The 9529-nt window shown below is 49.8% G+C and overlaps 2 protein-coding genes across 2 annotated transcripts; one reads left to right on the top strand and one right to left on the bottom strand.

The window, feature by feature from the left end:
- The first annotated feature begins 1173 nt into the window (after positions 1-1173).
- LOC125545659 (E3 ubiquitin-protein ligase RGLG2-like) lies at positions 1174-5754 on the top strand. Its single transcript, XM_048709680.1, has 11 exons — positions 1174-1822; positions 2656-2740; positions 2827-2967; positions 3047-3160; positions 3242-3339; positions 3875-3954; positions 4123-4228; positions 4349-4476; positions 4569-4755; positions 4972-5028; positions 5140-5754. Exons 1-11 carry the CDS (start codon positions 1490-1492, stop codon positions 5218-5220), a joined length of 1410 nt encoding a protein of 469 aa, XP_048565637.1. The 5' UTR covers positions 1174-1489; the 3' UTR covers positions 5221-5754.
- LOC125545660 (probable proline transporter 2) lies at positions 5683-8072 on the bottom strand. The gene is made up of 7 exons (XM_048709681.1): positions 7822-8072; positions 7499-7723; positions 7252-7346; positions 6932-7118; positions 6479-6822; positions 6159-6389; positions 5683-6090 (listed from the first exon to the last, which is right to left on the bottom strand). Exons 1-7 carry the CDS (start codon positions 7931-7933, stop codon positions 5941-5943), a joined length of 1344 nt encoding a protein of 447 aa, XP_048565638.1. The 5' UTR covers positions 7934-8072; the 3' UTR covers positions 5683-5940.
- Between the last annotated feature and the right edge of the window lie 1457 nt (positions 8073-9529).

The raw sequence follows: 9529 nt of genomic DNA, 5'->3' as shown, positions 1-9529 counted from the left end.
AGGTTGGATTAAGGCAAATGCAGTCGGAGCGCTATCTAAGGATGGACCCATAGGTGGTGGGGGTGCAATTCTTCGGGATTATCATGGCTCATTCATCGCCAGAGTGTGCCTTTTGCTATTGTCCACCACAGAACCAGAGCTAGCAGAGTTGTATGCTTCCAACGAGTGGTGAATCTGTATGTGGTGATTGAGGAGGGGGGAGTGTCCAGGAGCTAGTACTGGAATCGGACTACACAGGGATGGTCAACAAGCTCAAGTCAAGGTTGAACCATTTTGTAGAAGGGGTGAAGAATCTGCTGCCCTCCATTCAGCAGGTTGAAGTGCGATGGGATGGATGATCCGCAAACGGTGCCGATCACGGATTAGTTAGGGAAGGTTGATGTAATGAACTTTTCAGAATGTGGCTCCATAATTTCCTGAGATGTAGTATTAGGAATGCTATGATCGCGGATTTATCCGAGGCCTTCTAATAAAAAGCAGTAATTCCATCTAGAAAATCTAGCCCACGCCCATTTGGTGGCTAGTCACCATGGCGCCCTCGCATATATATTTTTAGAAACACAATATAGACCATAGACACACATAAACACACATCCCTATAAATGCACATATCACATCCTGTCCCTGTGAGCACCTGTAAGAGACCGAGCCGACACGATTTTTGAGGTTGACAAGGTCGAATAACCTCCTTTGGTGACTTAAAAATTGCCATACCCTACGAAGCATTAGGCGCGACTCGGTAAGACACTAAACATGTGTATCTCGGCCGCATAAACTGTTTAATTTGTACAATCCAAATACACAAAGGACATTTTGACAAACAATTCCGCGTAGAGTACTGTACATTTTCCCCGGAAAGATGCCGTTTATTATTATTTTTCTAAGAAAAAACAACCAAAAGACATCCAGTAGAGTGAATGACAACTGTACGCAGAAGGATGCCATTTATCACAGCTGCCTATATATCTCTCGAAAGCTACCCTAAATAACATTCGAAAAATAGTAGGATCCGAGCGGAAAGCCGGCTCGCTTTCGAGGACCGCGATGCGAAGATTCCACGTACGTAGCAAGAGCGAGAGCCCGAGCAGTTTCCTCCGGGATTGGGTTTTCTTGCACGTGACCGCTAGGCCTAGGCGTGTGTCATGTGTGGGATATATACTCCTCCGGCTCCCCGTGATACCACTACTCGACGCATCCCCCTCCCCTCGCCCCAAAAAAAGTCACCCAGCCAAATCAAAACTCCAACCACCGTCAGCCAAGCGAACAGCAGCCCAGCACAGGACGGAAGCACACCGGAAGGAAGCATCCTCTAGACTCTGCAAGCCTCCAAGCCTTCGCCGCCGCCGCGGTCGCCTCCCCACCCGGTCCTCGCGCGCCGCCGTTGCCACAGCAGCCACCGCCACCGCGTTTTCATCTGCCATCTGCGGAGCCACCCATCTACTACTCTTCAGGCGAGGGCGGAGGGACACATACAGAGAGAGGGAGAGGCATGGGGGGCGGGCATTCGAGGAGCGAGTCGCGGGGGGACGGGAGCGGGAACGGGCGGTACGCGCACTCGGCGTCCTTCCAGCAGCCGCCGGCGCCGCAGTGGGGGCCGCCGGGGGCGGGAGGGTACCCGTACGGCGCCGGCCAGGACGCGCAGGGCGGCTACTACGGCGCGCCGCCGCAGCAGGGGGGCTACGCCGCGCCCTACCCGGCCTACCAGCCCGCGCCCGTCGCCGCGCAGCCGCCGCCGCCCGCAGCGCGGGCGGGGGCGGCCAACAAGCCGCGCCTCGACCGGCGCTACTCGCGGATCGCCGACGACTTCCGGTCCGTGGAGCAGGTGCGTCCCCTTGGTGATTTCGAGTTTGTTGGGATTGTTGTTAGTTCAAGCGTGTTCGTCCCTAACTCTCGGCGCGTTCATCCGGAACTCTCGGCGCGAATAGATCGAAACAGTGAGTTGGTGCGTGCTGCCAAGTCCCTAGATCCCATCTTCGGATTGCTGGGAAGCTGGTGGCATCGCCGATTTGTGTTCCGTAGTCGGTCAATCTGCAGCCCATTCGAGGTTTCCAGAGAGTTCATGACTCTCCATTAGCAGGTCAACCGGATTGAGTTCACGCCGAATCGGCACGAGATCACAAGTTAATCTCGTGGTCAACCATCAATCACTGTTGATGAATGATTCCCGCACGCGATAATAAAAGAAATTGGTTGGTCGCAGCTCACTACAAGAATTATACATGTTTATTGGGTGGTTGCCAGCTTGGTAATCATGTTTGCTTGTATTAGTTGGTGTGTGTTGCTTGGTCTTCTCAAACAGGATAATGACTATGGGTGGCAATAATCTATCGCCTCAAGTTCTGGGGTGCTCAGTCGCCCAATGTGCCGTGTAGATGCCTGTATATTGTCACACTGTGGTGCAGTTTGTCTGACAGTGACTTTCCTGATTAAATCTGTGCATCATACTTTCCTATCGGTTTCGCAAGTATGGCCCACTACATTTCTTACTGCAACTAGTAGCTTATCAATCAAAAGTTTGTTCACCAACTTCTGTTAGGTTCTGGCGTTCTTTCTGTAGTATACTGGCTTCAGCGTCAATAGTACAAGATTCAGGCACATAAGCAAACAATTGATTTTCAAAATCCGGATAGTTAAGAGTTGATAATGTGTTTGCAGGTTACTGATGCTCTAGCTCAAGCTGGACTCGAGTCTTCGAATCTCATCGTGGGTATTGATTTCACAAAGAGCAATGAATGGACAGGTTAGTGCTTGTGAACCACCTGTTTGCTTTATTCCCAATAATCAGTTCCACTGATCCTGATGCTAATGATTTGTTCCCTTTATCAGGCAAATTCTCCTTCCATGGACGTAGTTTACATCACATTAGCAATGTACCAAATCCTTATGAACAAGGAATCTCGATTCTTGGACAGACATTGTCTAAATTTGATGAAGATAACTTGATTCCCTGCTTCGGATTTGGAGATGGTAAAGATCGTGTAATAGTTGATCATTTCTCACCACTGACGATTCATCTAAATCATGCCCATTTGCTTACTTTTTTCAGCATCAACACATGACCAAGACGTATTCTGTTTTTACCCTGATGAGAGACCGTGCAATGGATTCTCAGAAGCTCTTGAGCGATACAGGGAACTCGTTCCACATTTGCGCTTGGCTGGTAAGCTTAAGTCACCCTATTGTCTTTCAAGTAGGTTCGATTGGTGTGTTAGTTCTGAGTATTAATGTTGATTTTGAACAGGACCAACATCTTTTGCACCAATAATTGAGATGGCTATGACCATCGTGGAGCAAAGTGGTGGGCAGTACCATGTTCTGCTGATAATTGCTGACGGACAGGTACTACACTTTACCCTCTTCTGATGGTACATGTAATTGCACAGTTGGTAGTTCTGACTCCTGGGCAGTGGGCATGCTAGATATGCTTCATTTAGAATTGTTGCATTCCAACTGCAAGGTGCTTTTTTCTTTTTCTGTTAACATAGGCATGACTGTTTGTTTGTATGCATATCTGGAGTGCTGGTATGTATAATAATGAACATATAACAGAAGAAAACTTCTATATCTGGTAAAAGCTGTATAACTTTTATTTCAAGATCAAACTCCTATATCTGGCAAAAGCTGTATAACTCTTGAAGAACTTCAACTCGATATAATGTGTTTGCGAAATTGTAATCATTCTTCCAGGATATGTATCCTTCTTTTATTAATCTGAACTATGTACCCTGCACTGTAGTGTCAAACTGTGCTCTTCACACTTGATCAAATAGTTCATATTTGTGATTATCATGTTTTCCATGTTCTCTCTGCTGTATAAACCTCAAAACTGGATATCTTCTTTATGTTCTCTTGTTAACTTGTGTGCTTTACGTAGGTTACAAGGAGTGTAGATACTGCATCTGGGCAGCTGAGTTCCCAAGAGCAAAAGACTGTTGATGCCATTGTGAGGGCCAGGTTGGTCCTTCATATTGCCTTTGTTATAATGTTTTGATATGTACATAGTCATGTGCACCTCACCCTCATTTTTGCAGTGACCACTTGCTTTATTGTGTGCATTGAATTTATTGCCCTCCCATGTCATGGATGTTGCTCATCGCTTCAGTTTTTTGTTTATGTATGCAGTGAACTGCCGCTATCTATTGTGTTAGTAGGAGTTGGTGATGGCCCATGGGACATGATGAAGGAATTTGATGACAACATTCCTGCCCGGGCTTTTGATAATTTTCAAGTAAGTCACAGGGGAACGTAGTGATAAAGATCTGATATGATTGATGTCATATGTTTTTTCCTTTTCCGAACCTTGACTGGCTGACGCCATTGTAACACTGAGAATCTTTTACTTGTCCAGTTTGTGAACTTCTCGGAGATAATGTCTAAAAACATGCCACAATCAAGAAAAGAGGCAGCGTTTGCACTTTCAGCCTTGATGGAGATACCACAACAGTACAAAGCAACTGTGGAATTAGGAATATTAGGGTATATGCTCCCCCACCCCTTTCAAGTGCTTGATTCGTTATTTTTTTATTCATTCTGAAATATGCACTGACTTGTATCGATGTGGCAAACAGTCGTCGTTCTATGAAGGCTCCAGAAAGGGTTCCTCTGCCTCCTCCTGGTGGAAGCCATGATGCTTATTCATATGGATCTAAAAGCTTTAGTAAACCTCAGCCTAGTACATCTTCATCAGCGTATCCTCCCTATGAAACTGCACATACTGCGGCCCCTGCTGCACCGTCTTCTGCTTATGATAATCAGGTAAAGTTTTCACCTGTCATAGATGCAAATGTCACCTGATCTTTTAATTTCCTACGCCCTCTGTTCACTTTTATAAGACCTTGAAGACATTTCAGACAATGTGCAAAACAGCCTATTTTGAGCTGTCTGATACAACTTACAAAAGTGAATGGGGGGAGTATTTCTTTACGCCAAATTTGCAGTCTCCAGCGCCTTACTAGCATTTCTCATGTGCAGGTTTGCCCTATCTGCCTTGTGAACCCAAAAGACATGGCTTTTGGCTGTGGACACCAGGTGAGTGGATTAGCGCATTGCTGTTGCTTCCTGGGAAATCATTTTCTGTTTTTGTGCGTGGGTTGAAACGTCGGTGTCAACATCCTTTCTAACAAAGCACTTCCTTTGCAGACGTGCTGTGAATGTGGACAGACATTGGAGTCATGCCCAATCTGTCGGAGTCCAATTACCACCAGAATAAAGCTATATTAGCAAGTGGTGGTTTGGATCATTGCGAATGGGTGGCGTTACTGGAGACCACCCCTGCGTCACACTGGACGATGGACTTCAAGCTCTCCAAGCCCAGTCCATGAAGGGCTCGATCGGCTCTCGGAGATTACGCCAGGCATCGGTCTGCGTCGAGTTTTGCAGGGCCGATGAATCCGCCGTCCCAAAGATGGGAGCAGGGGCCGGTCTCGAGTATCTACACCCAACCAGGAATGATCCAAACTCCAGCGCAAGAAATGGATGCAGGTTTTCAAGGGCCATTGGCATGCGAAAACAACAAAAAGAGAGAGAAAAGAACAGAAAAACGAGAAACTGCTGCTGATGGATCCAGCGAACCGTGTGTGGTACTTGCAAGTGTGTACATATGGATGTGGTTCTTGAGCTGCCGTTTCACCCGGGATATGTTTGTTTTTTGATTGATTGATGCGTCTGTACAAATCCGCAGTGTTCTCTTGCAAGGGAGGTGGCATTATTTTATTTTATTTTTCGTTTCGAAATGGAAGTTTCTTCTTGCTCAAATGGCGTCCAATGCAGGTGGTTCACCACTACTACTATGAGTACTGCTATTTTAGTGTCACGTTTGGCATGTTAACGTGCCCACGCATTGACACGGATACGATGGTCTGATAGTGCTAGTAGTAACTGTTATGTCACGGTTGGGCGCACGCACTGCATCATCGTCCTGCGCGCCGGGATCGTCGTGCTCTAGGTGTCGGCGAAGAAGCGGTAGACGCTGGCGTTGTGCAGGATGAGTCTGACGGCGGCGGCGGAGGTGGCGAGTCCGATGGCCGAGGAGACGACGATGATGCTCCAGTGCCAGAGCCTGCACCATCTCCCGTCACACTCCCCTTTGATCTGCACGGCAGGCACAATCGTCAAATTAACAATCCACGCACTGCTGGTTGTAAAAGAAATTTACTTACTTTGAGGACGATCATGCTGGGGAACATGAAGGTGAGCGGGAAGAGCGCGAAGGATCCGAAGAGGTTGACGAAGTCGCCCATGAATGGGAAGAGCGCGGTGACGAAGACGTTGACCCCGAAGAGCAGCCCCCTGGCGAAGAGCCTGCGCGTCATGTTGTAGCGCGAGAACATGCCCTCCTCCAGCCGCTGCAGCCCCGTGTCCATGCCCTCGTGGATCGGCACCGTGAACAGCTGCACCGGCATCATCAGCACCCATGTGTACGTACGTAGTGGCCATCACAACTTGACTGAAACAGACGAGAAGTAGAGTAAGTACGTACGTGCTGCGAGACGATGCTCTGGAGGAAGGCGGTGGCGTTGATGAGCACGGAGGCCCAGCGCGGGCCGGAGAGCTGGTTGGGCAGGTACTCGGACGCGGCGGCGCCGTACGCCCAGTACCCGGCCACGCTGATCCCGTAGTACCCCGCGGCCCCCACCGTGTACTGCAGCGCCAGCGCCCGCCGCATGTTGCCCACCGCCGGCTTCCGCAGCGTCGACTGGATCTCCGGGAGCAGGCCCGAGGTGTTGCACACCAGGATCGCCGCCACGGCCCCCAGCGCGTTGAACGCCTTCTCCGCCTCCGTCCCGTGGATGGCGTAGTCAACCCGCCGCGAGTTCGACCTCCCTACGTACGCAGTTCGTTACAACGTCAGTGAGCTTTTGCCTTTGAATGGTATAATGAAAATGCACGCACGCAGCACGCATATGCGTGGTCACCACCAGTCCACCAGTACCGTCTCGGACGAGGACGGCGAGCAGCGCGACGTCGAAGGTGACGGTGAGCGCGGCGGAGGTGGCCAGCCAGTTCCGCATGGCGGAGATGGTGGGCACGAAGTAGGCGAAGGCGAAGTAGACGAACCCCGTCGCGGCGATGAACCACTGCAGCCGCGGAGGGGTCTGGGTGAACTCCGCGCTGATCGCCTGCGGGTGGAAAGCAACGCACGCACGTTGACTACGGTTGTTAGTTAATTAATCGTGCTAATGCCATTATGACTCACGATAAAAAAAAGAAAAAAGTATTTTTAAGGAGGTGATGGCCGATCGAACGGTGAACCTTGAGTGCTCTCCCGCCGAGCAGAATGAAGCCCATGCTTCCCAGGAGCAGGGTGGTGAACTGCAGGAACCAGGTGAGGTAGTACATTTTCCTCCCTTCACACGCACAGCAAGCAGAGCATAATCGGTGAGTACGTGTCGGATGCATTTCGTTCTCCATTGTAATTAGTCACGAAGCTCTCAAGTCATCGAGTCAGCCTAGCTAGAACGCTTCCTCGAAAAGAAAAAAACAAACTCTGGCTGCGTACCGAAGACGAAGCCCATGAGGTCCCTGTAGCGGATGAACCGCTGGCCGTCGACGACGTGGAGGCCGGCGAGGAGCCAGTTGGCGTACCAGGCGGCGGCGGCGAGGAGCAGCAGGCAGGCGGCGCCCCACCCCCACCCTAGCGGCACCATCATCAGGTTGGAGAAGCTGAGCACGTAGGCGCAGTTGAACCCCGTCACCAGCAGCAGCCCCACCTGCTGCCATGAGTCTGCACACGCACTCATCAAGTCATCATGCACCATTGCCATGCGTCTCGAAACTTAACAAGCTACTAGATGGATTATTGACGTTTACACGACGACGAACCTGTGTCCACCGCGTGGGCGGTGGCCGCGGTGGTGTACCCGCTGCCGTCGCCGGCGGCGGCCTTGTGCTGCGCTCCGGCTCCCGCCTCCGTGTCCAGCGACGAGGAGGCCATTGCTAACTGATGGCTTCTCTAGTTCTCTTTTTCTGCTACGTCGTCGAGCTGTGCTCAGCGAATCTGTTTGAACGACCTAGGCAGGCAGGCAGGCAGGGATGGAACCGGCGAAGGATATGGCCTAACAGCTCATATAGGCTCCCGGATATATAGACAGAGGAGTGAGGTCACAGACTAAAGGTCTTGTGATCATGCATGTCGTTGCCGGGATACAGTAAAGGTGCACCACTAGAGTCGATCGGCCTGCTCAGCACGAGGGCGGGCGTACGTACGTATCCATCCGGCGCGCGAGTGCGTAGGCCCCCTCCCCTAAAAACGACCTACGTGCGAAATCAAATCAGATCAAATCAAACCGCAAGTGGCAACAAAATGTGATGTGATGTGATGTCTTATTAAACGTGACGCTCCTCGATCCAGCAATGGATCAACACAAAAGTGTGGGATTTGAACGTCATTTCTTTCGTGGTAACACGGGTTTCATTTACAGAATAAAGATCTAGTTACAAGACATGTAAACACCGATCTTACATGACCGAAAAGATTGGAAAATCCTATGCAAAATACTAGTGCATGTTCCTCTCCTTCGGCACCACCAAAGGGTGAAAAGACATATCACCTCTTCATCCAAGCTCGACGCGGTTTCATCGCTCATCAGTAGCTTTACGGACCTCCATAGTAGTTTGTCAGAAGCAAAACCATAACAGTTGAAAGAATTAATCAGACCGGGGCAACATGTTCCTGGACACACCGTCAAACTTCAGAACTGACACCCCCGCATGACAACGATGTCGGAGGAGGAAACCATAATTGTTGGCCTCCAACCACAGACCCAGCACTGGTAGAAAAAGGACATGTTGTCCCGGTTCGTAAGGGCCTTTAGTCTCGGTTCCTGAACCGGGACTAAAGTGTCGGTACTAATGCCATGTCCCTTTAGTCCCAGTTCAATCCAGAACCGGGACTGATGGGCCTCCACGTGGCCTGTGCGCGGAGCCCAGGCAGGAGACCCTTTGGTCCCGGTTGGTGGCACCAATCGGGACCAATAGGCATCCACGCGTCAGCAATTCTGTGGCTGGGGTTTTTGTTTTTTTTTTGAAAGGGGGGGGGGGTTGGGGGTTTTGGGGGGTTAATTTAGGTGTTTCATATATTGTGTTAGCTAGCTATAATTAATAGAGAGAAGTGTCCTCTCTTATGTCCGTGCTTGATCGACGCTACGTACTATACATACGTATAGAGAGGACTAGACACGCTAGCTAGCTAGTAAGCAAACGAAGGAAACAGAAGATCGTCATGAACATATATGCATACAGAGAGAAGTGATATCGACCACCTCTCCTTCTCCGAGAGATTGGTCGAACAACAAGTTCTCGTATATCTATCCGACACTACCGAATTATCTCTTACAAATATAATCATACGGACTCATGGTCCACATAGTATTCTCCGTCTTCAGCGATCACGTGGTCAAGAAAGAATGCCGCCAATTCCTCTTGAATTGCTCGCATGCGAGCTGGTGCTAGGAGTTCATCCTGCTTCCGAAACATCTAATTTGAAGAAGGGGGTCAATACATATATATATGAATGAATGAAACTCAACAC

The sequence above is a fragment of the Triticum urartu genome, chromosome 3 (genome assembly GCF_003073215.2).
Source record: "Triticum urartu cultivar G1812 chromosome 3, Tu2.1, whole genome shotgun sequence".
Lineage (NCBI taxonomy): Eukaryota > Viridiplantae > Streptophyta > Magnoliopsida > Poales > Poaceae > Triticum > Triticum urartu.
This window is presented reverse-complemented; position numbering and strand designations above follow the sequence as displayed.

What these genes read in the sequence shown, in the direction of transcription:
- LOC125545659 (XM_048709680.1), top strand. Translation starts at nt 1,490, where the DNA reads ATGGGGGGCGGGCATTCGAGGAGCGAGTCGCGGGGGGACGGGAGCGGG. An exon ending in ACTTCCGGTCCGTGGAGCAG is followed by an intron (nt 1,823 to 2,655) that starts GTGCGTCCCCTT and finishes ATGTGTTTGCAG; the next exon opens with GTTACTGATGCTCTAGCTCA. An exon ending in CTTCTGCTTATGATAATCAG is followed by an intron (nt 4,756 to 4,971) that starts GTAAAGTTTTCA and finishes TCTCATGTGCAG; the next exon opens with GTTTGCCCTATCTGCCTTGT.
- LOC125545660 (XM_048709681.1), bottom strand. Translation starts at nt 7,933, where the DNA reads ATGGCCTCCTCGTCGCTGGACACGGAGGCGGGAGCCGGAGCGCAGCAC. An exon ending in TCGGCGGGAGAGCACTCAAG is followed by an intron (nt 7,119 to 7,251) that starts GTTCACCGTTCG and finishes TTCCACCCGCAG; the next exon opens with GCGATCAGCGCGGAGTTCAC. An exon ending in AGAGCATCGTCTCGCAGCAC is followed by an intron (nt 6,390 to 6,478) that starts GTACGTACTTAC and finishes ATGCCGGTGCAG; the next exon opens with CTGTTCACGGTGCCGATCCA.